At 43.2% G+C, this 25590-nt stretch overlaps 1 protein-coding gene across 2 annotated transcripts; it reads left to right on the forward strand.

Annotated features, from left to right (window-relative positions):
- The first annotated feature begins 9419 nt into the window (after positions 1-9419).
- On the forward strand, positions 9420-25225 carry LOC112224112 (zinc finger protein 646). 2 transcript variants are annotated; one of them, XM_024387425.2, is made up of 4 exons: positions 9420-9879; positions 10483-13271; positions 14849-15961; positions 22919-25225. In XM_024387425.2, the coding sequence occupies exons 2-4, from the start codon at positions 10687-10689 to the stop codon at positions 23808-23810; spliced, it is 4590 nt and encodes a 1529-aa protein (XP_024243193.1). In that variant the 5' UTR covers positions 9420-9879; positions 10483-10686; the 3' UTR covers positions 23811-25225. The 2 variants fall into 2 exon arrangements, with proteins under 2 accessions (XP_024243193.1, XP_024243192.1); XM_024387424.2 differs by having other exon boundaries at positions 9421-9793.
- The last annotated feature ends 365 nt before the right edge of the window (positions 25226-25590 follow it).

Here is a 25590-nt window from a genome sequence, read left to right on the forward strand (position 1 = left end):
TGGGAGTCTGTACCTGAACAAATGTCAAATCATATTTTTCGCTGAGTTGGCCAGTCAATTTGAGTAACGTTATTGTGTATTCTACGTAATGACGCAGTTTTACGTTATCACGAAATGACATCACAACATCATTTTAGCAACTTTTAGCAACAAACCAACCTGCCTCTAGCAACTTACCCTGAAAATTAGTCGGCAACACTGACTGAGAGCATCTTGACTTGTTGCATCATTGCCTGGTATGACAACTGCTTGGCATTCAATCATAAAGCACTAGAGAGGGCAGTCTTAACTACCCAATTTGTCATTATTAGAGCATTGTTTGGATGACATCACTGAGTACATCACTGGGGCCGAGCTCCCTGCCATCCAGGACCACCGTACAAGGGGGTGTCAGAGGAAGGCCCTAAAAATTGTAAAAGACACCAGCCACCCAAGTCATGGACTATTCTCTCTGTTACCGCACGGCAAGCGGTACCGGAGCGCCAAATCTGGGACCAAAAGGCTCCTGAACAGCTTCTACCCCCAAGCCATAAGACTGGCAAACAGTTAATCATATGGCTATCCGTACCACTTGCATTGGCATTCTTGCACTGGCTCTCCTTTATCTTGAGGCTCCCGAGTGGCGCAGGGGTCTAAGGCACTGCCTCTCAATGGTAGAGGCGTCACTACAGACCCTGGTTCAATCACAACCTACCGTGATTGGGAGACCCATAGGGCGGCACACAATTGGCCCAGCGTCGTCCGGGTTAAAGGAGGTTTTGGCCAGGGTAGGCAGTCATTGTAAAATAAGAATTTATTCTTAACTGACTTGCCTAGATAAATAAATAATTCATATGTACACTCACTGGACTCTACCCACACACATACTCACACATACTACACTGACACTCCAACACACATACAGTATACAAACACACTCACACCTTACATAAGCACACACACACACACACACACACATGCATATTGACTCCACACACACAGACACACTCTTCACATACGCTGCTTCTACTCTGTTTATTAGATATCCTGGTTGCCTAGTCACTTTTACCCCTACCTACATGTACATTTTACCTCAATTACCCCAACTACCTCGTACCCCTGCACATTGACTCGGTACCGGTACTGCTTGTTTATAGCCTCATTATTTTGTGTTACTATTTCCTTTCCTTTTAAAAAAATAATATTTGCTCATCTTTTCTTATTTTTTAACTCTGCATTGTTGGGAAAAAGCTTGTAAGTAAGCATTTCATGGTAAAGTCAACACCTGTTGTATTCAGCGCATGTGACAAATACAATTGTATTTTAATTTTATTTGATCATCAATAAATGTTTTTGTGAATTGACAATCATAAATTGTAAATGGCAAACCTAGCACTCTCACACCAGCGATACATTTGAATAGAGAAACATGTCTGGAAAAGGCCCTAATTCTTCCTTCCACTAGGTGTGTAAAAGGAGAGAGAGAGGCTGAGCAAAGGGGGACTAGAGAGGTGGGCAATGTGGCATCAGACACTGAAATCGCCTTCCAGTTTGGAGTGAAGAAACACAATTCACAGGGAGAGGGTGGGAACAGGGGGATGATGAAGAAGTCAAAGAATTAAGGAATTGTGTACCAGATTCACCAGAGGATGAACCTTTAACTATCTTTCGCTGATATTTAGTGACAGCCCCATTGGAAGGTGGCTGTGTATCTGTCCAGCTGCAGCTGAGGTACAGACAGAAGGACGAGCACACTGCATCAGAGTACTGATTGCAGACAGGCAATAATGTGATACTCCCAGAACTCATGACATGTATGTTCAAAATACCTTTTGTTGGTAGTTTGTCTACCAGAAAGACTAGACCATCAGCCTTGGTTAAAGTCAAAGAACATTTTAAACATCACAATCCCGTTTTTGGAGGGACTAAAGCAATGTGATAAGGAGAATGATGATGAGAACCACCATGTTGTTTGTCATAATAGTAAAGCTGTAACTCTCCTCTCTCTCAGCTCAGTGGTCCCTTTTCTCGCTCTTTCTGGCCATCATTCAGCTCAAGTCATCCCAGGCCAGCCCCATTTTAGCTGTCAGGGGCCGCTTCCGGGACACCAGGAGAGAGTGGGAGATGCAGAGGAAACTGATAAAGACAGCCCTGTGAGTGACTAATTAGTGAGTGAGACTGACAGCAGGATTCACATTAGTGAACAAGGTCTGTTTTTTTATTTGTGTGTGCCTGTGTGTCTTGGCTGGTCAGTTTTGCAGTACATAGACATTTGTCAACTTGGGTTCGATTATAACAAACCTAATGCAATGGTGAATCTAAGCATTGCGGCAGCTTCAGAGGTCCGTAGGTGTGTCAGAAATATTATGGGCGCAATAGCTGGCGGGGCGGTGGCACAAAACAGCTGGGTTTGAATGAATGAACAAGTTGTAGGTGTGATGAGGACTTAGCCATTCACTGGCAAATCAAAGCCTTCCATGGCTTAATATTGCATGTGTTTGTCTCAAGTTCTATCGGTTAATGATGGTCGCGTGTTGGAAAATTCTCATCCTAGTCCATTGTGGATTGACACTACAGTTTATTAAATCGCATAGGCTACAGTAAAGAGTGAGAGCACAGTAACAACAAACAAAAAACATCCAGTGTTTGCTCAATATGTTTGGACATTTTAGTAGTTGGCTTCAATTAGGCCTTTATGTATCGCACTTCTCCTCAAATAAAAAAATACTAGGCTCCTGTAAATGGTATTGTATGCGTGAGGCACGTTCTCAAAAAGCAAGATATAACCCATGCCAACCATTGATTTGGCCTAAACATTTTGAATGTTTGTAGGAGCGCTTCTTTGGTAACCGGAATAGAGGTGCTCTTTGGAAATTGATACAAGCCGGATGGAGTAGGCCAATGCACTGCAGGTAGGCCTATGTGAATTGTAAATCATGCAAAAGCATGATTGCAGAAGCCTCACAAGTAGACCATTTAGAAATATTTTATGGATAGGCTACGTGGGTAATGCATGGCCAGGATAAGAAAGACACCAAATGCCTTGTTGTTAAACCAGCTTTTGTTATAGTACGGTAAGGGTGGCTTAAAGTTTTTCTATTTTTGATCAAATGAAACAGAAAACAAGCAATTGTTACAGGAACATAATTGAAATATTTCTAAATACCAGTGTCACATGTTCTCTAGTTCCATGATGGGCATTTAACCTACATGGAGGGGGTTTTATGCACATTCAAAATAATAACAGGAGCTGGCTAAAATAATGTACTGTAGCCTACATAGATAAAAGCTCACATGCAAATTGGGGGGAGAGATATTGTTAAACCATGGGGGCAGCCTGCATTTCAAATTAGGGAGGTGTTAAACAATTGAAGTGTTAATGAATTTACCTGCAAAAAGCAGAGCACAATTTACACAAAATGCAGAAATAATGATGGTGGCTTTTATTTTTCCATGTTTCTTACCCCCGTACCCCTATCAGATATATAAAAATGCATGCATGGTAAATTAGTGGGATTTTGGTCCGTGTACCCCTTTCAACTGAAATGTTTTTCCGCCAACTTTAGCATCCCGCCAACTTTTTGCACACCTTTCTTTATATCTGAAAGGTATTGCCTGGGACAAAGCCTGTACTTTTATTTCCGCCAACTGGCCTAACCATGATTGCGGGAAAGTTCTGCCTACTGCTTAGTATGATATTGAAGCGACCCGCACAGACAGCTGTGTGTTATGTGTTAAGCTATTAGTTGGTTGTGTTGTACTTACCAGTACCCAGTGTTCGCGGGGTCCGACATGCCAATCAACCTGCTATCTGCCAATCACGGGAATGCCTGGAATGTTCTGATGCCGGGCATCCTGGTGGTTGGCAGAGTGGCGTGGAGGGGGGTTGGGCAGGGGGATGGAGCATTTGAAGTTTAAGACCAGGTTTAGCCTTTGTTCTGTCTCTTACGTCTGGGCTTCACAAAAGAAGGTTACGGTTGGTTACGGTTGGTTTGTGGGGCATCTTTCGTTTATTTGGCGTGGGCTACGGCCAGACAGTAGCCTGTGAAAAGTTGGGTTAATAAACCATTATCTGAGATTACCTTATCTGGCTGGCCATAGTGGGAAAACTAAGTCTTGCAGCATTTGACCGTAGACCTCCTCCCCGACCTCTCAGCAGAGACTACGGTCAAACGCTGCAAGACTTAGTTTTCAAATTATGGCCAGCCAGATGAGGTAATCTCAGATAATGGACCCTAATTCTCCTGCTTTGCGTTACGGAAATTTGCTACAGAATGGGAATTCAAGCATACCATCTCATCAATTCAGCATACCATCTCATCACCACGACACCCAAAAGCAAATGGGAAAGCAGAGTCGGCAGTCGAAATCGCGTAGAACCTCTGCAAAAAAAAGCCTGAGGTATCTCTAGGTTGCCTGAAAAGCGGTCCTTCAGTGGTGCAATACCCCAACAGAAGGCACTCTGCCAGTAGCCAACAGTCTCCTCGAGCCCTGTATGGTGACAGACGTGCTGGAGCTTTGTCACAGAAGACCGATGTCCAAGTTCATCTAAGACAAATCACTAAAATGCTATTGTGGCCCTGGTAACACAAAATAATCAAAGGTCTGACTGCACAGAGATGCTTGGGAAAATGGTCATAACACATAACGTGTGTGTGTTTCAGGGGAATGGGGTGGATCTGATCTCCATCACCTAGGACTTGACAACGCTTAATCAAATCTCAAATCTTTGCTCTACCTTGCATGCTTTCTCAAATAGCTGTAACTGTATATGCATTCATAAATCAGGTCCTTTCTCTGGGATGTAACATCTGAGCTCATGGTTGATTGTGGGGGAAAGGTGTGTGTGTGTTGCAAGGGGATAAGGATGTTAGGGACAATATACGAGGAATCACAATTGTTTGCTCAAATAATAATTGCTTGACAAAAATGTAATGTAATGCAACGGCAATCCTGGTTATAGGTAACGATCCTTTGCACAAACTGCTGACATGTATGTATATTAATTGTTAATGATGGAAATTAAGATGCTAGATATTTAAATATTTTTTTAAAGTTTTAAAACACCTACTCTGCCTCCCAAGTGGCTCAATGGTCTAAGGCACCGCATCACAGGGCTAGCTGTGCCACTAGAGATCCTAGTTCGAGTCCAGGCTCTGTCGCTGCTGGCCGCGGCTGGGAGACCCATGGGGCAGCGCACAATTGGAAAAGCATTGTTTGGTTTAGGGGACGGTTTGGCAGGCAGGGATGTTCTTGTCCGATCGCGCACTAGCGACTGCTGTGGCGTTCAGGGCGCAATGCACGCTGACACGGTCGCCAGGTGTACGGTGTTTCCTCCGACACAGTACGGCTGGCTTCCGGCTTAAGCAGACATTGTGTCAAGAAGCAGTGCGTCTTGGCTGGGTTGTGTTTCGGAGGATGCATGGCTTTCGACCTTCGCCTCTAACAAGTCCATATGAGACTTTGCACACTCTTGGCATTCTCTCAACCAGCTTCACCTGGAATGTTTTTCCAACAGTCTTGACAGAGTTCCCACATATGGTGAGCACTTGTTGGCTGCTTTCCCTTCACTCTGCGGTCTGACTCCTCCCAAACCATCTCAATTTGGTTGAGGTCGGGGGATTATGGAGGCCAGGTCATCTGATGAAGCACTCCATCACTCTCTTTCTTGGTAAAATAGCCCTTACACAACCTGGAGATGTTGTCCTGTTGAAAAACAAATGATGCACCAAATTATTTTTTAATCTTCAACAAAGAAATGCCATCAAAAATGGTTTACTGAAACAGTCACCTATGATTCACCAAATTATATTTTAAAAGAGAATGCAGAGTACTTTAACCTCTAGCGTCGAGCAATCCCGTATCCGGGAGCGTAATCATAGCCTCAAGCTCATTACCATAACGCAACGTTTCCTATTCATGAAAATCGCAAATGAAATAAATATATTGAAACACAAGCTTAGCCTTTTGTTAACACTGTCATCTCAGATTTTCAAAATATGCTTTTCAACCAAAGCTACACAAGCATTTGTGTAAGAGTATTGATAGCCTAGCATAGCATTAGACTAGCATTCAGCAGGCAACATTTTCACAAAAACAAGAAAAGCATTCAAATAAAATAATTTACCTTTGAAGAACTTCGGATGTTTTCAATGACGAGACTCTTAGTTAGTTAGCAAATGTACATTTTTTCCAAAAATATTATTTGTGTAGACAAAATAGCTCCGTTTTGTTCATCACGTTTGGCTAAGAAAAATACCAGAAAATGCAGTCACTTACAACGCCAAACTTTTTTCCAAATTAGCTCCATAATATCGACAGAAACATGGCAAACGTTGTTTTAGAATCAATCCTCAAGGTGTTTTTCACATATCTATTAGATTATCTATCAGTGGTGGCAGTTGGCTTGTCATCAGAAGCAAATGGAAAAATACTGCAGCTGGAGATTGCGCAATAATTGCAACGGAGGACACCAAGCGACCACCTGGTAGATGTAGTCTCTTATGGTCAATCTTCCAATGATATGCCTACAAATACGTCACAATGCTGCAGACACCTTGGGGAAAACGTAAGCTGACTCCTAGCTCCTCCACAGCCATATAAGGAGTCATTGCCATGAGGCGGTTTCAAAAATGCGGCACTTCCTGATTGGATTTTTATCTGGGTTTTTTCTGTAACATCAGTTCTGTGGCACTCACAGACAATATCTTTGCAGTTTTGGAAACGTCAGGGTGTTTTCTTTCTAAAGCTGTCAATTATATTCATAGTCGAGCATCTTTTCGTGACAAAATATCTTGTTTAAAACAGGAACGTTTTTCATCCAAAAATTAAAATAGCGCCCCCTATATCCAAGAAGTTAAGCATATGTTTGTTTCAGTCTCCTCCATCTCCTCTACCCGAAGCTAACTGTATAGATTTTTCTATTAATAATGTAAAATTAACAGCTGTACAGAGACTCATGTGAAGGTGAAATTACAGAGGAGGAACTTCTTGATGCAATTAAAGCATTTAACCACTCCTATGTAAATGGTAGATTATCAGACACTCAACAAGGTCTGAGTTCATTATTACTGAAACAGGATACATGTGGGAAATATAAAGGTCCAGTCAATTTCAAAAATCGGAGGCCCCTTACACTTCAGTGGTGTGATGCAAAAATGAATAGCGCATAGAGTTAAAAAGGTATTGTCGGACATTATTCATTCTAATAAGGCAAGTACTGGAAACAATAGAACACTATGAAAAATCTGGGAATCCAGGCCTGCTATTCATAGCGGACTTTGAAATGGCTTTTGATAAAGTACGACTGGAGTTTATATATAAATACCTAAAACATTTCAATTTTGGAGAATCTCTTTATAAAATGGGTTAAAATCATGTATAGTAACCCTAGGTGTAAAATAGTCAATGGTTACTTCGCAGAAGTTTTAAACTGTCAAGAGGAGTAAGACAAGGTTGTCCACTATCGGCATATCTATTAATTATGGCCATCGAAATGTTAGCTATTAAAATCAGATCCAACAATAATATTAAAGGATTAGAAATACAGGGCTTAAAAACAAAAAGGTGTCATTGTACGCTGATGATTCATGTTTTCTTTTAAATCCACCACTAGAATCCCTCCACAGCCTCAGAGGATCTCTAGATCATTTTTCTAACCTCTCTGGATTACAACCAAATTATGATAAATGTACTATATTTCGTATTGGATCACAAAAAAATCCCACTTTTACATTACCATGTAGTAATTGGCAAACTTCAGACGGGCCTGGACATGCGCTGGCTTGAGCAGGGGGATCTAGCATGCGCTGCAGGATTTAAATCCATGACGGCGTAGTGTGTTACTAATGGTTTTCTTTGAGACTGTGGTCCCAGCTCTCTTCAGGTCATTGACCAGGTCCTGCCGTGTAGTTCTGGGCTGATCCCTCACCTTCCTCATGATCATTGATGCCCCACATGGTGAGATCTTGCATGGAGCCCCAGACCGAGGGTGATTGACCATCCTCTTGAACTTCTTCCATTTTCTAATAATTGCTCAAACAGTTCAAACAGGTGCAGTTAATACAGGTAATGAGTGGAGAACAGGGGGGCTTCTTAAAGAAAAACTAACAGGTCTGTGAGAACCAGAATTCTTACTGGTCGGTAGGTGATCAAATACTTATGTCATGCAATAAAATGCAAATGAAATTACTTAAAAATCATACAATGTGATTTTCTGGATTTTTGTTTTAGATACCGTCTCTCACAGTTGAAGTGTACCTATGATAAAAATTACAGACCTCTATATGCTTGGTAAGTAGGACAACCTGAAAAATCATCAGTGTATCAAATACTTGTTCTCCCCACTGTACATACACACACACCAAAAAAGAACATATATATATATATATATATACACACACACTCGCATTAACATCTGCTAACCATGTGTATGTGACAAATAAAAATTGATTTACATTTTACGATTTATATTAGTGATTTTAAGCCATTTATTTGTAATTGGTGGCAGACAAACCAATTCCTTTCTCTTAAGTAATTGCCTCCCATTTTTGTGGCACAGCTGCAATGACTTGGGTTTTATTTTGCATTGAGCATACATCTCCATACACCTGGATTAATTGTTTGTGTGACAATTCTACCGTCGTTGTTTATTGTCATTCATAATCATAACCTTCCTTATACATTCTCTCCAAGAAATGTCCCCATAGGAGAACCATTTTTGCTTCCAGGTAGAACCCTTTTGGGATCCATGTATTATGGGCTCCCTTTCCAGAGAGGGTTCTACCAGAAACCGAAAAGTGTTCTCTTATGGAGACAGCCGAATAACCTTTTTTTTATATATAAGAGTGTATTATTTGCTGTAATGTATGTTCTGGCTAGCTAGCTAGCAAGCAACACTGAAGGGATTGCAAATGGGTTAGCGTGACTCTAGTTAAACATGTTTTCTTCTAAATATTAGCTAACTGGCTAGCATTTGAAGCCAGCAAACACGTTAATCAAATGCTAGGAACGTAATTCCCTCCAATGTTATAATGAAAATAAAAATTGCCTATCGGTCCCAAACTATCCGGGACACGACTTGATCTTGAGTGTCAACAAATCTGCCCAATACTAAAAAATCTGTCCAATTAGCTGACTCGCTTTCCATACAACTACTTATGTTGATAAACCCACTTCCATACACACAGTATGCAGTTACTACCCATGACTCGACTTCCCACGGTGTTGGGACTCACTTCAATTTCTTCTCATTTCCATGCCGTAGCCTAGGCTATTCTCGAACGTGCAACAATGCAGAACTTGCGTTGCGGTATCAAACATAAAATACCGCTTGATTGATTTGCTCATATTTTACCGACTGTAGTGCGCTTTACAGTTAGTGAGAAGACATCGGAGAACCGCATTAATGGATTTACCAGAAAGAACTATAGACAGAGGAAAGAATGAAATAGCACGCTCCTGTTTTGCTGAACGTTTCTAACATTTGCATTTTCACGTAACGTGGACTATTGTTAATTTGGAATGAGCTAAACCTGTAACGGGGATGGACATTATTTTAGTACTTGTATATGTGTTTTCAAATGCATTTTATGTAGCAGGCCATCTTGTAATTTTACATAGCAAATCCACGAAAATAGAAAATAGTTTTATAGATAACGCACAGTTATGTGCGCATGACAGAACCACGAAGAGGGATATATTTTGTGGTACACATTTCCTGTTTCCTAGCAACGAGCAGGAAGTATGTGGAATGGGATGGAAGAAAAAAATAATCAAACAAGACTGGTCTTTTAGGAATATAAATAACTTTGTGGTGAGTAAAAACATAGTGCTGGATTTAAATACCATACACTAGACATTCCAGAACATATTTGGCTGGACGCAAGAATCAAATAGATGGTAAGACAGGGTAACGTTATTTTTTTATGCAATGTTTGTTTAGCTAGCGTTAGCTTGTTAATAAGCATGATGATGCTAACCGTTACTTGTTAGCTAGCGGCTATTGTATCCAGCATTGGCTTGTTTGCAAACCAACGGATAACTTTTCCGGAATGGTGCGTGTTTTTAAGTTACATGTGAAATGTAGCTAATGGAATTCAACAAGAAAAATGTTTACGTTGTTTAGGCCGAGGTGTTGTTCCCCCACATTATTGACATATTTAGGCGGCTAGCAGTCGCGCTAGGGTATTGTGACACAATATAACGTTAGCTAGCCACCTTCAGTTTGAATCGGGCAAAATATATCTGCCACTGTACACTATAATGAATGGAACATGTTGCATTATGTGACTAAACAGAGTAAACCGATATTTGATCTGAGTTTTAAAAAATTTAAATGCCGAATTTAGATATACGCAAAGTTTTTATTAGCCATATTTGGCATTAAGGTTTGTACCCATTGTTTAGTAGGCATATGGTCCACGATTATCCCATAAATAAATAATACATTGACTGCAAGTGATTACGACTAACCAAATCGGTTCTCTATTTTTTTTTCCACAGCACTCATGTTGTAACTGCATCCATTCTACCACAGAAAGTACATTTAATATTCAATGGAGTGGTACTAAATTGATCCCATTCTTGTGCAGTCTTCCTATTTGGACCGTACAATGAATGTAAGCTCTTGTGATATGGAGGTGCTGGGAATCTGATGTATTTCCCCCCACAATTATCTAGCTCAAATATTTACAATACTATCCTGTAATGGCTATGCAAGAGCTTGGCAGGACTAAAGGCTTCCCTTGCAAACACTGTGGCATAGTGTCCTCCAACATGCCAAGCCTTCTGGAACACATGGATAGTCACTACCAGCAAGAAGAAGATCGCAAGTTCAGATGCGATGAATGTGGCCGACGCTACAGGCATGCAGGTAGCTTGGCTAACCACAAGAAAACGCACGAGTTGGGTTCTTTTCATTGTCCAATATGTGCTAGGAAGCTCTCAAACCCTCTGGCCCTGAAGAGCCATCTGCGCATCCACACATCACAGAAGAAGTACTCCTGCATGGACTGTGGGAAGGCCTTTAGGCTAGCTACTCAGCTGGCCACCCATCAAAGGGTCCATCTCTCTGGGCAATCAAAGAGGAGAGCCGGTTGGAGGGCCACTGCAGAATATTCTCCAATTGAGAATGGGGATGAAATTGAAGATCATGATGACTTTGAAAAGCTGTCGATCTTGGTGGCTGACCAGCAAGACACGGGGATGGATATTGTGTCTGATAATAACCTTAGCCAAGAGGACGCAGAGGTTATCCCCAACTCGGCAAATTATTGTGAAAACCTGGGCTTTGAAGCAGGGGATCGACCTTTCAAATGTGGTCAGTGCGAAAAGTCATATAGACACCATGGAAGCCTGATCAATCATAAGAAGTCTCACCAGGTAGTGCACTCAAACATCCCTATCTGTTTCAAGCAGTTAAATAATCTTGCTGCCCTCCATAGTCACCAGAGAACCCACAACAAGTCCAAAAGTGGGCCAGACACCCATTACTTGGAAGTCACTTACGCAGGCAGAGCACCAGAGCAGTTTTCACCCCTGAACAGGGATGCTCCAGTGCATTTCTGTCACCTGTGTCAAGTGATGTTTCCTAATGATGATGAGTTCCAGGAACACATCCAAAAGCATAATTCTTCCTCCATGTCCTTTGGGCACGATCAAGGTTTATCTGAGGATCATCATGACTCTTATGACCTTAGTGTCACTCCTTCTCCTGACTCAAACTTTTATTCACCACCTCTAAACAATACTCCATTGATGGATCATCAAGGGGAGCAGATCAATGATATTCAAATATACTCTGACCACTCCAGTAACAAATCCACCTTAAATACTCAGGGAGAGACCCTAATCTTGGATCCAGAGATTCCTGCTGACGATCTAAGTAAAGCAGAAAAGTCCTCAGTTACAGAAAACGGTGAGCGCCGCTTCAAGTGCCAGGTCTGTGGCAAAAGCTACCGGCATGCCGGGAGTCTCATCAACCACAAGCGTTCTCATCAGACAGGCATTTACCAGTGTTCCATCTGCCGCAAGATTTACCCACACATGGCTGCCCTCCGCAGCCATGTCCGCATCCACAGGGCCCATCCGTCCTCCTTTAGCCTCGGCTCTGAAGGAGACTGGCTCTCTTCTGAGCCCCTAACACTGGAGAACCAGCAGGCCTGCTTTTCCTCTCAGGAGGGAGATGCTAGCAATATGATGACTCTTGCTCAGGAGAACACAAGTGAACACGGCATTGGAGGATCATGCCATGTGCAGTTTGACTCCGCCTTTCCCCAGGACAGAACTGTGCACCTACCTCACAATGAACGCCAGATGGAGAGTCACATGTGTGCAGACTGTGGCGAAACATTTGCAGACATCGCAGGAATCAAATTGCACATATGCCCCCTGCTACAACCGCAGCAAGAGGCCATGTCAAATGACTATGACAGTAACTTAACCTTCTTGGACACTAATGGCCGATGCACCATGGGAAATCCAGGAGATCATGTAGAGTTCCAGGGACTGAATGGCAGCCCTAGACAAAGGTACTGTGGTGAACATGACTTCCATGAAGGCTTGAACGGGGAGCAGTTAAATGGTGATGGCAAAGAGGAGGATGAAAAGGATGATGACGGAGAGCTCTATCAGTGCTCAGCATGTAGGAACTGCTACACAAGCATGAGGGCTCTGAGGAGTCATCTTCGTGGCCACACTCAATCCCATGGTATTCCTACAAGCTCCGGCCCCTCCATGTCCTCCCTAGAGGCTGAAAAAGAAGAGGACCCTGGAAAGAGACATCAGATGGATGGGGGTCTGATGATCTGCAGTACTTGCGGAGAGAGTTTTGCCAAGAAGCAGGACATGCTTTCCCATCAGCTCATACACAATAAAGCACAGGCAGATGATGCTAAACACATGCATATGGACAATAGTAATGGAACTAGGCACAAAGAGGAGGCGGACAGCAGCATCTATGGAAATTGCGATATATTTTGCACCAGTTACCATCTTGAGACCCATCAATGTACAACAAATGGGAAAAGTGAATCTGCAAACGGTGTTGAAAAAAATGAAATGGGTGGCTCTGTCAACGGTAAAGAATTAGGACACCTGAAAGAGAATTTAAACAATGGGGATCGCCAGTACAAGTGTGATCAGTGTGGAAGAGCATACAGACATGCTGGCTCCCTTCTCAACCATAAAAAGTCCCACAAAACTGGAGTGTTCCGCTGCATGGTTTGCCAGAAGCGCTTCTACAATCTACTGGCCCTTAAGAACCATCAGAGGACCCACTTTGATGTTAAGAGGTAATTTCTAAACCTGATTGATAACAGAGAAATATTCTATTCTACTGATAAGTATCCATGTAATTTGACATATCAAGTAAATAAACAGAGAAACTATAGTGTATTAAACATGCGGGAGATGCAATTAATTGTAATATTACATTTGAAGGTTTAGGTTATTGCACTGTTACCGTGCCCTAACAGCTAAAGTTTTTCAATGAAGAGTTACCCAGTGCTTGTAAACTAATCCAAGGATATACTGCTTGTACAATTTGGTTTTGTCTACATTCAATACTCTAAATTGAAAATGTTCATTGGTAACACAAGTTCGGAGCACAACATGCATCTTCTGGTGCTCCCGGATTGTATCTTTTTTTTAATTGACTGAGATATAGCATATTAATTCTAGCTACTTTTGAAGATGTTTATTATAAAAAGCTAACATGTCATTGAAATTGCAGTCATTTGTGGAATATTAGTTTTCTTCATTGTGTTAAAGCACTACCTATTGAGATGCATTCCATTGAAATTTGTACATCGTCTCTTTTAAGAGCGACATGCAATAGATCATGCATTCATTCATTGCTATAATCATCGATCTTCTAAAGAAGCTATCCCTTTTCCTTTCTTTCTGTGCCCCCAAATGTTTAGATATACTGGTAAAGTAACCAGGTTGTTGGTGTAAACAAATGCCTGTGAGGGGCCTAAAAACAATATTTTTGGTCCACCAGCCACTTTGGCAGGTAGATGGAAAAATTCTTACCAGCCAATAGTGTTTATCGCCATAACATTGAAAGCCACACACAGTTTTCTCGGGTTTGTTTTTCCAGGGTTTGGATTTCCAGTTATTAAAAAAAACAATTTTTTTTTCAGGTTTTCACTCAATCACACTTTAAAATGTAAATAAAATAATAGAAAAACAACAGAACATCCAAGTCCATAACAATGCTTAAACCACACCAGGAGACTACTTTTGTTTAATTTTTATTACTCACCTCAAGTGACTGGTGTCTGGCTGGTGGTGGTTGTACTGAATGCACAATATTTATTTTTTATTTAACTAGGTAAGTCAGTTAAGAACAAATTCTTATTTACAATGACAGCCTACGGCCTAATAGCAGAGTTTGCAAAACAAGACACCACCCTATTTGATACAAATCAGCATGATATATTCTGCCAGGTAAGCCTACTTTGCAGGTAACATTTAATTTGGAAGGTTTAATTGGGGAAAGCCTCGGTATTGCTAACCGGCTACACAAAGTGGTAGTCCCAGGCATTCCTATGATGCGTCTTCAGAAGATTGCAAGAAATACAAATCACTGATGCATTCTTTAATATTCATTATATGTAGACGTTGGATTGAACGAATCTGCGCTCATTTTTTCTCTCTCTAGGGCACTCGGATACAACTGTACAGTGAAGCTTATCATTACAACAATTATTATCTGGTGCTCCCAGGTCCCAAAGCAAAATATCTAGGGGCACTTTAGAGACCTGTCTACATTGCAGTAATGTGTTTTGTCTTTACTTCATTCATGCACGACTGTTCTGTGCTTTGTAAACATGGGATTAACCTCTCTATTTGTCCCCTCTTTTAGACATACTTGCAATGAATGTGGGAAGGCATTCAAGATACAGAAGCAACTATTGAACCACCTAAGATTTCACAAGGAGAACCGTGCCAAAATACAGGAGCTCAACAACCAGATTCAGGCCGTCATGCAGATGAATGGCACGAGTTCAGAGGGAGGAATGCGCTTGCTTAATGCACCTGTCAATCAAGCCACCACCACCCACAAAAAGGGTGGTGGTAGGCCAACCCCCAACAGAAAGAATCCCAGTGTGGAGGAGGGGGCTCAGACTCGAGTCAAATCAGTGGAAGCAGGCGACCCTCGCCCCTACCCCTGTGACCAATGTGGGCGAACGTATCGACACGCAGGAAGTCTGGTCAATCACAAGAACTCTCACAAGACCGGTGAATACTACTGCTCTGTTTGTAACAACACCTACTCCAACCAGCTGGCTATGAAGAACCACCTGCGCATCCACTTCTCAGTTAAAAAGCACAATTGTCAAGAGTGTGGTAAGGCCTTTAGGGGAAAGAAGCAGTTGTCTAGCCATATTTGCGCACATCTCAGAAAGGATATGCCAGGAGGGGTCAGGGGAAGAGGTCGCAGACGAGCAAGAAACGTTAAATGTAAGCAGTGCAGACAGACATTTATATCTGCTGACCAACGGACAGCCCATACCTGTGGGTCACTGGCAAACTCATCAGAGGGCAGTGATGGACAAACGAGTATGTCCTTGAAAAGGGAGGAGCGACCATTCACCTGCATCATCTGCAATCGCAGCTACCGCCACGCAGGCAGTCTCCTGAATCATAAAAACACTCATAAGTCTGGCCACTTCAGCTGCACTTTCTGCTCCAAGCCCTTTTCTAACCCCATGGCGTTACGCAACCACACACGAATCCACACACAGAAGAAGAAGCATTTCTGCCTGACCTGCGGGAAGGTGTTTCGGTTGGCCAGTATCCTTCATAACCACCAGAAGGTCCACACCAGGGTGGCCAACCACTTCAGCTGCCCAGAATGTGGCAAGACCTTCCAGGGCAAGTCTGGGCTGAAGAGGCACCGCTGCCGGGGGGGTCAGGATGACTCGGCTAGAGCTTGTGACGGCTATCACAGAGAGAGTGGAGACAAGTGCTTCACGTGAGTTACTTGTTTCACAATCAGCTCATTATGTAAGGCATGATTCTTATTCATAGATCTTCTTAGAATTATCACGTTTTTTTAGCCTTCTGTTTTCATGGCTTTAACACTAGAACCTCTGCCCCCCGGGCTAATGAGCAGTCATTCTGATTGCAATGTTATTAATAAATGTCATACTATCGCATAAATAATAATTTGGTTGTGTTTATGAAGGTCTTAGGTAACATATATTTTAAATAACAGAATAGCATTTTCATTTGTTTGTTACTGTAGGCTATATGTAAAAACACAAATTCAATTGTTCAATGAATGTTATCTGTGGAGAGCCCTTTGTTACAACTATGAAACAGAAAGTAGATGTGTTGTAATGCGGTAACGGCTTATTTTCATAACAAAATGAATAAATATCCCGACCACCAAGACGCACGGTCATATGATGAAAACATCAGAAGTCTGAACATCATAAGCCCCCAAGTGTGCTTCATAAATAGTGAAAATCAACACAAAATAAATAGTGGCATTATAATCAATGTGTCTATGACAGCAGTAACAAATAGTAAGTTGTCAGCTAGCTGCTTACATAGTTGTATCAGTTGGAGCATGTCCATGTCACATAAACTAAAGCTAGTGAGTGCGTTGCTGCTGTTTTTTGTTTGATATGTAGGGCCTGCTTTCTCGGTGACATTTTGTGCTGATAATCTGCCCGCAGCATTGTCACTGGCTTGTTATATCCAAGCGGAGCCATCCCTTCCCGTCTCACTGTTTCGTTTGGTGGTAGGGCGGGCACCCGCTGAGTGGGCACCGTTCTGGCGCTTAGGCCCCCGGTGTGTAGGTTCAGGCTGAGGCTCAGAATCAGAAGAATAATCATCAGAGATGTCATGATTCATTTCTCAGCCACCATCTGATTATGTAGCAACGCTAACTCAGCATGTGCATCCATTTGTCTTGGTCTTCTTGCCATTGTAAATTACGCACGCTCTCAAATCAAATCAAATTTTATTTGTCACATACACATGGTTAGCAGATGTTAATGCGAGTGTAGCGAAATGCTTGTGCTTCTAGTTCCGACCATGCAGTAATAACCAACAAGTAATCTAACTAACAATTCCAAAACTACTGTCTTATACACAGTGTAAGGGGATAAAGAATATGTACATAAGGATATATGAATGAGTGGTGGTACAGAGCAGCATAGGCAAGATACAGTAGATGGTATCGAGTACAGTATATACATATGAGATGAGTATGTAAACAAAGTGGCATAGTTAAAGTGGCTAGTGATACATGTATTACATAAGGATGCAGTCGATGATATAGAGTACAGTATCTACGTATGCATATGAGATGAATAATGTAGGGTAAGTAACATTATATAAGGTAGCATTGTTTAAAGTGGCTAGTGATATATTTACATCATTTCCCATCAATTCCCATTATTAAAGTGGCTGGAGTTGAGTCATTGTCAGTGTGTTGGCAGCAGCCACTCAAATGTTAGTGGTGGCTTTTTAACAGTCTGATGGCCTTGAGATAGAAGCTGTTTTTCAGTCTCTCGGTCCCAGCTTTGATGCACCTGTACTGACCTCGCCTTCTGGATGATAGCGGGGTGAACAGGCAGTGGCTTGGGTGGTTGATGTCCTTGATGATCTTTATGGCCTTCCTGTAACATCGGGTGGAGTAGATGTCCTGGAGGGCAGGTAGTTTGCCCCCGGTGATGCATTGTGCAGACCTCACTACCCTCTGGAGAGCCTTACGGTTGTGGGCGGAGCAGTTGCCGTACCAGGCGGTGATACAGCCCGCCAGGATGCTCTCGATTGTGCATCTGTAGAAGTTTGTGAGTGCTTTTGGTGACAAGCCGAATTTCTTCAGCCTCCTGAGGTTGAAAAGGCGCTGCTGCGCCTTCTTCACGATGCTGTCTGTGTGAGTGGACCAATTCAGTTTGTCTGTGATGTGTATGCCGAGGAACTTAACTTGCTACCCTCTCCACTACTGTTCCATCGATGTGGATCGGGGGGTGTTCCCTCTGCTGTTTCCTGAAGTCCACAATCATCTCCTTAGTTTTGTTGACGTTGAGTGTGAGGTTATTTTCCTGACACCACACTCCGAGGGCCCTCACCTCCTCCCTGTAGGCCGTCTCGTCGTTGTTGGTAATCAAGCCTACCACTGTTGTGTCGTCCGCAAACTTGATGATTGAGTTGGAGGCGTGCGTGGCCACGCAGTCGTGGGTGAACAGGGAGTACAGGAGAGGGCTCAGAACGCACCCTTGTGGGGCCCCAGTGTTGAGGATCAGCGGGGTGGAGATGTTGTTGCCTACCCTCACCACCTGGGGGCGGCCCATCAGGAAGTCCAGTACCCAGTTGCACAGGGCGGGGTCGAGACCCAGGGTCTCGAGCTTGGAGGGTACTATGGTGTTGAATGCCGAGCTGTAGTCGATGAACAGCATTCTCACATAGGTATTCCTCTTGTCCAGATGGGTTAGGGCAGTGTGGTTGAGATTGCATCGTCTGTGGACCTATTTGGGCGGTAAGCAAATTGGAGTGGGTCTAGGGTGTCAGGTAGGGTGGAGGTGATATGGTCCTTGACTAGTCTCTCAAAGCACTTCATGATGACGGAAGTGAGTGCTACGGGCGGTAGTCGTTTAGCTCAGTTACCTTAGCTTTCTTGGGAACAGGAACAATGGTGGCCCTCTTGAAGCATGTGGGAACAGCAGACTGGTATAGGGATTGATTGAATATGTCCGTAAACACACCGGCCAGGTGGTCTGCGCATGCTCTGAGGGCGCGGCTGGGGATGCCGTCTGGGCCTGCAGCCTTGCGAGGGTTAACACGTTTAAATGTCTTACTCACCTCGGCTGCAGTGAAGGAGAGTCCGCATGTTTTCGTTGCAGGCCGTGTCAGTGGCACTGTATTGTCCTCAAAGCAGGCAAAAAACTTATTTAGTCTGCCTGGGAGCAAGACATCCTGGTCCGTGACTGGGCTGGTTTCACGCGAATGCTGCCATCAATCCACAATTTCTGGTTAGGGAATGTTTTAATCGTTGCTATGGGAACGACATCTTCAACGCACGTTCTAATGAACTCGCACACCAAATCAGCGTATTCGTCAATATTGTTATCTGACGCAATACGAAACATATCCTAGTCCACGTGATGGAAGCAGTCTTGGAGTTTGGAGTCAGCTTGGTCGGACCAGCGTTGGACAGACCTCAGCGTGGGAGCCTCTTGTTTTAGTTTCTGTCTGTAGGCAGGGATCAACAAAATGGAGTCGTGGTCAGCTTTTCCGAAAGGAGGGCGGGGCAGGGCCTTATATGCGTCGCGGAAGTTAGAGTAACAATGATCCAAGGTTTTTCCACCCCTGGTTGCGCAATCGATATGCTGATAAAATTTAGGGAGTCTTGTTTTCAGATTAGCCTTGTTAAAATCCCCATCTTACAATGAATTCAGCCTCCGGATAAATGGATTCCAGTTTGCAAAGAGTCAAATAAAGTTCGTTCAGAGCCATCGATGTGTCTGCTTGGGGGGGGATATATACGGCTGTGATTATAATCGAAGAGAATTCTCTTGGTAGATAATGCGGTCTACATTTGATTGTGAAGAATTCTAAATCAGGTGAACAGAAGGATTTGAGTTCCTGTATGTTTCTTTCATCACACCATGTCTCGTTAGCCATAAGGCATACGCCCCCGCACCTCTTCTTACCAGAAAGATGTTTGTTTCTGTCGGCGCGATGCGTGGAGAAACCCGCTGGCTGCACCGCCTCCGATAGCGTCTCTCCAGTGAGCCATGTTTCCATGAAGCAAAGAACGTTAGTCTCTGATGTCCCTCTGGAATGCGACCCTTGCTCTCACTGTAGGCCAGAGTAGACTGACGAGTGCTTGGAATCAGTGGACTGATATAGGGTACGTACCAATTTGAGATTAGAATAGATCAATACAATAGAATGGCCCGCCCTGTTCTTCATTCACAATTGATTACATTATTATGTATCTTTCACTTCCCCTCGCTCAACTCACCCATTCTCCCTATCATATTTCATCTGTTACAGTGCCTTCATAAAATATTCATACCCCTTATTCCACATTTTTGTTGTTACAGCCTGTATTCAAAATTGATTAAATATTTTTTCTCTCACCCATTTACACACACTACCCCATAATGACAAAGTGAACATTTTTATTTTATTTTTAAATATTTGAAAAATAAATACAGATATCTCATTTGCATAAGTATTCACACCCCTGGGTCAATACCTTGTAGAAGCACATTTGGTGGCGATTACAGTTTTTAGTCAACTTGTGCAGAGCTGATAGACGTACCCATCTGGATTTGGGGATTTTATCCCGTTCTTCCTTGCAGATTTTCTCAAGCTCTGTTAAGTTGGATGCGGAGCGGCGGTGACCAGCAATCTTCAAGTCTTTCCACAGATTTTCAATGCAATTCAAGTCTGGGCTTTGGCTGGGCCGCTCAAGGGCTTTCACATTATTGTTCTGAAGCCATTCCAGCATTACTTTGGCTGTATGCTTGGGGTTATTATCCTTTTGGAACATAAATATTCACCGTAGTCTAAGGTCATTTACACTCTGGAGCAGGTTCTCATTAAGGAATTGCCTGTATTCGGCTCCATTCATTGTTCCCTGTATCTTGACCAGTCTCCCAGTCACTGCTGCTGAAAAGCATCCCCATAGTATGATGCTGTCTCCACCATTTTAGTCTCATCAGACCACAGAATCTTTTGCCTTAGTCTTTCACATGCCTTTTTACAAACTCCAGGCATGCTGTCATGTGCCTTTTTCTCAGGAGTGGCTTCTGTCTGTCCACTCTCCCATAAAGCCCAGATTGGTGAAGTGCTATAGAGACTATTGTCAAGCAGGTTCTCCCATCCTAGCCAAGGAACTCTGTAGGTCTATCAGAGTGGTCATTGGGTTCTTGGTCACCTCCCTGACCAATGACCTTCTTGCTCAGTTTGGTTGGACGGTCAGCTCTGGGCAGAGTCTGGATGGTTCCATATTTTTTTCAGTTTACCAATGATGGAGACCACTGTGCTCTTGGAAACTTTCAAGTTTATATCCTTCTTCAGATATAGAATTGTGATGAGGTACACTATCTCAGAGATCTACGGACAGTTCCTTGGACTTCTGTTTCTGCTCTGACATGCATTGTCAACTGTGGGACCTTATATAGACCGATGTTTCTTTTTTTAAATCATGTTTAAACATTTGAATTGGCCACAAGTGGACTCCAAATAAGTGTGAATACATGTGTAAATATATTTATTTTCTTATTTCAATTTTTATTTAAAAAAAACTTTTTTACTCCCCCCCCCCCAATTTCATTGTATCCAATTGGTAGTTAGTCTTGTCTCATTGCTGTTACTCCCGTACGGACTCGGGAGAGGCGAAGGTCGAGAGCCGTGCGTCCTCCAAAACACAACCCAACCAAGCCGCACTGCTTCTTCACACAATGCCCACTTAACCCGGAAGCTAGCTGCACCAATGTGTCGGAGGAAACGCAGTACACCCGGTGACCGTGTCAGCGTGCACTGTGCCCGGCCCGCCACAGGAGTCGCTAGTGCGTGATGGGACATGGACATCCTTGCCGGCGAAGCCTTTCCCTAACCCGGACGATGCTGGGCCAATTGTGAGCTGCCCCATGGGTCTCCCGGCTAGAACGGGGCCTGGACTCTAACCCAGAATCTCTAGTGGCACAGCTAGCCTTAGACCACTGCGCCACTCGGGATGCCATATTTTATTTTCAATAAATTTGCACACAAAACAATATATATATTTCCACTTTGTCATTATGGGGTATTGTGTGTAGATGGGTGGGGGAGAAAAAAATCTTTTTAATCCATTTTTGAATTCAGGCTTTAACACAACAATGTGGAATAAGTCAAGTGCTGAATACTTCATGAAGGCACTGTATATGTGTGAAAGGAAAAAAGATCAAGGACAATAACCACCCGAGCCACTACCCGTTCACCCCGCTTCCACCCTGAAGGTCAGTACAGGTGCATCAAAGCTGGGACAGAGATGGAAGCTGTTTTTCAATCTCAAGGCCATCAGATTGTTAAACAGTCACCACCAGCACAGAAAGGCAGCTGCCTACCTACAGACTTGATATCATTTGGCTACTTTAATAAATGGAACACTAGTCACTTTAATAATGCTACTTTAAGAATGTTTACATATCTCGCATTACTCATCTCATATGTATTTTATATCATCTATTGCATCTTGCCTATGCAGCCCTGTCACTGCTCATCCATATATTTTATACTTATATATTCTCATCCCATTCCTTTACTAGATTGTGTGTATTAGGTTTTGTTGTGGAATTGTTAGATATTACCTGTTTAGATACTGCTGCACTGTCGGATCTAGAAGCACAAACATTTCTCTACACTCGCAATAACCTCTGCTAACCCTGTGTATGTGACCAATTAAAATTTTGATTTTGATTTGATTAGGTTCAGTTTTGAGGCAATTATCAGGGTGATTATCAACTGGGCAGGGCACCTTTAATTGTCAGGAGGAGGGGAACAGGCCCTACTGTCGGGATGAGGAGCCGTAACTGGGGGAAACCATAAACAAAAAAAATACATGCCCTCCTAAAACTGGTTATAAGTCCAGTTCTGTTTGTGCTATTGATTGTAACAATGACAGTGTATTTATGACTTTTTAAGAACTGAGGGAGGGGTGACTTTAAAAATGGCAAAGTAAGACTTTTTCTATTCGTGAGCAGTCCAAATGACTACTTTAGCAGTTCTTGTGTTAATGGCTATGTTTAGTGTTAGGGTAAATCTGTGTAATTATTTCCTCATAGTTAAATTCTATTAGTAAAGATACGCCTGAGATTATCTTCTTGTTAGAAGGTGGACCTTTGGTACAGTAAGAAAAAGCCACTTTATGCCCAATTTAAATCATTTTCATAAACAGGGATTTTAATGAATCTCTCTGCTGCAGGTGTGACCTCTGTGGACGCTCATACCACCATGCTGGCTCCCTGCTCAACCATAAAAAGACGCACTCAGAAAACCTCCACCACTGTACCTTGTGCCTCCAGACTTTCCCTGACCTCCTCGCCCTCCAGATCCACTCCCAGATGAAGCGCCACTGCTGTCCAGACTGTGGCAAGACCTTCTGTCTCATCTCGCACCTGCAGAACCACATGGAGGTGCACTCCAAGGACCGCACCCTGGTCTGCAGCCCCTGCCATCAGAGCTTCCCCAACCCAGCCAGGTACCAACAACACCAGGAACTGCACCACCGGGCCCAAGGGCATTATCAACAACACAACATGCAAATGGAGGATGACCTAAGCTGGGAATCGGGACTAGACCAAACCATGGAGCTCCAAGGCATCCCCAAGCTGGTCCCGGCGTTTGCCCACATGCACGGTGGCATGCCCAACCAGCAGGAGAGCAACGAGGTGCCCTGTATAGGGGAGAAGAGCCACGTGTGTGAGCACTGCGGCCGCACCTACCGCCATGCAGGTTCCCTCCTCAACCACAAGAACAGTCACAAGACCGGCGCCTTCTTCTGCTCTGTGTGCCAGAAGGAGTTCACCAACCTGATGGCGCTGAAGAACCACCGGCGCATCCACACGGAGCCCAAGCGCTACCAGTGCCTGGAGTGCGGCAAGGCCTTCCGCGTGTCCACCCAGCTCATCTGCCACCGGAGGATCCACACCAAAGAGAAGCCCTTCTCCTGCCTGCTGTGCGAAAAGCGCTTCTCCAGCAAGTCAAACCTGCGCCACCACCAGAAGATGCACCAGAGTGGTGGCCAGGACTACGAGTCCTCCTTCGGCATGGATACTAACAGTTTTATGGACTTGGACATGGGCTCTTTTCTCTGAGTCAGGACTCTGTGTCAAATGCTTATTATATTATTCTCCCCATTCACTGGACCCCTATCGGTAATTGTAAAGTGGCGTGTTCCACAAAGCCCCAGTAGAGACAGCGTTTACTCTTGATGTTGAACTCTTCAAAGCTGCCTCACAAACATTTCATTTTTCTGATTGTGCTTTGGTCATACACTTTTGGAGTGGTCGAAGGATTTCTTATCTCTAGCAGGGATTGTGGCACTGTTAAACTTCCCAGATGGGCACAGGTGACAGTGTCTGTCAAATCTTTATAGGATTATTTTCGCATGGAGTGCACATTGTCATTGAATCGTTTAACGGTATAGGAGTGAGAACTATTGGACCTCCTTCCATACTGACTGTATCAATGTCCTCACAAGGTATACAGTCAATTTCCCAACCAAAGTGAACCGACGTAACAGAACTGTTTCAGCCCAGTTCCTGCATTTGAGATTGATTTATACAATGACTCATATTTTTATGAGAAAAGTGCTGTTCTGAAATTGTAATTTCCTCTCGCTATCTATTACTGTGTTCAGTGCCTCCGTCGGTTCAATTCTCTGCCCAGCTTATCAAAAGTGAGGGCTGTTCTCAATATTTTGCCATAGGTTAGAGAAAAGTGATCAATTTGACCATTTCTGATGTGGCTTCAATAAGCATGACCTCCTAGTCTTACCCAGAGGATGATATCAAAGGTATTTACTGAAATCATGTAATCAAGTTGGTGGTAATCAAATGGTTTTAGTGATGGTGATATTCGGGTACACCCTTTGAGTGACATTTGTATGCTAAATGGGCATATTTAATTATTTATTCCTGTTCTTTTGACTTATTTTCAATTTTTCTGTGTGTACTTTGATATATCATTTTCTATGAATGTTACCTTGACTCTTAAGAAATATCCTATGTAGCATTTAAGGGAATTCCTCAATCTGTAATTCCATTCTCAATTGGTGCGACTCCAACACAGGTAGGAATGCATTAGCCAAAGACAGTGGTCTTGCCAGCACTGCGGTTTTGCCACATTAAAATGTCTGATGTGCAAAGCATTGTAGATAATTATCCATGTCTGAATTGGGCATTACTTTATTTTTACAGGTGCCATTTCTCACCCATGTCTTGTTCAAATAAGAATTGTAGCTTTTCTTGTCCATAATCACCCTTGACAATTTTTGAGAAATTTTGCAAACCCTTTACAATAAGAAACACGTGCTTTTGACTTCTCAAACTTTCAAAGGTAAACTCAGCAAAAAATGAAACATCCTCTCACTGTCAACTATGGTTATTTTAAGCAAACATAACATCTGTAAATATTTGTATGAACATAAGATACAACAACTGAAACATAAATTGAACAAGTTCCACAGACATGTGGTTAACAGAAATTGAATAATGTGTCCCTGAACAAAGGGGGGTCAAAACTAACACTCAGTATCTGCTGTGGCCACCAGCTGCATTAAGTACTGCAGGTCATATCCTCATGGACTGCACCAGATTTGCAGTTCTTGCTGTGAGATGTTTCCCCACTCTTCCACCAAGGCACCTGCAAGTTCCCAGACATGTCTGGGGGGAATGGCCCTAGCCCTCACCCTCCGATCCAACAGGGCCCAGACGTGCTCAATGGGATTGAGATCCGGGCTCTTCGCTGGCCATTGCAGAACACTGACATTCCTGTCTTGCAGGAAATCAGACACGGAACGAGCTGCTGGCATTGTCATGCTGGAGGGTCATGTCAGGATGGGCCCGCAGGAAGGGTACCACATGAGGGAGGAGG

This window comes from Oncorhynchus tshawytscha, linkage group LG25 (genome assembly GCF_018296145.1).
Source record: "Oncorhynchus tshawytscha isolate Ot180627B linkage group LG25, Otsh_v2.0, whole genome shotgun sequence".
NCBI lineage: Eukaryota > Metazoa > Chordata > Actinopteri > Salmoniformes > Salmonidae > Oncorhynchus > Oncorhynchus tshawytscha.

Bases quoted from the DNA above. Each gene is read 5' to 3' on its own strand.
- LOC112224112 (XM_024387425.2), top strand. From the start codon at position 10,687: ATGGCTATGCAAGAGCTTGGCAGGACTAAAGGCTTCCCTTGCAAACAC. The intron at 13,272-14,848 runs GTAATTTCTAAA...CCCCTCTTTTAG, and splicing joins ACCCACTTTGATGTTAAGAG to ACATACTTGCAATGAATGTG. The intron at 15,962-22,918 runs GTGAGTTACTTG...TCTCTGCTGCAG, and splicing joins AGTGGAGACAAGTGCTTCAC to GTGTGACCTCTGTGGACGCT.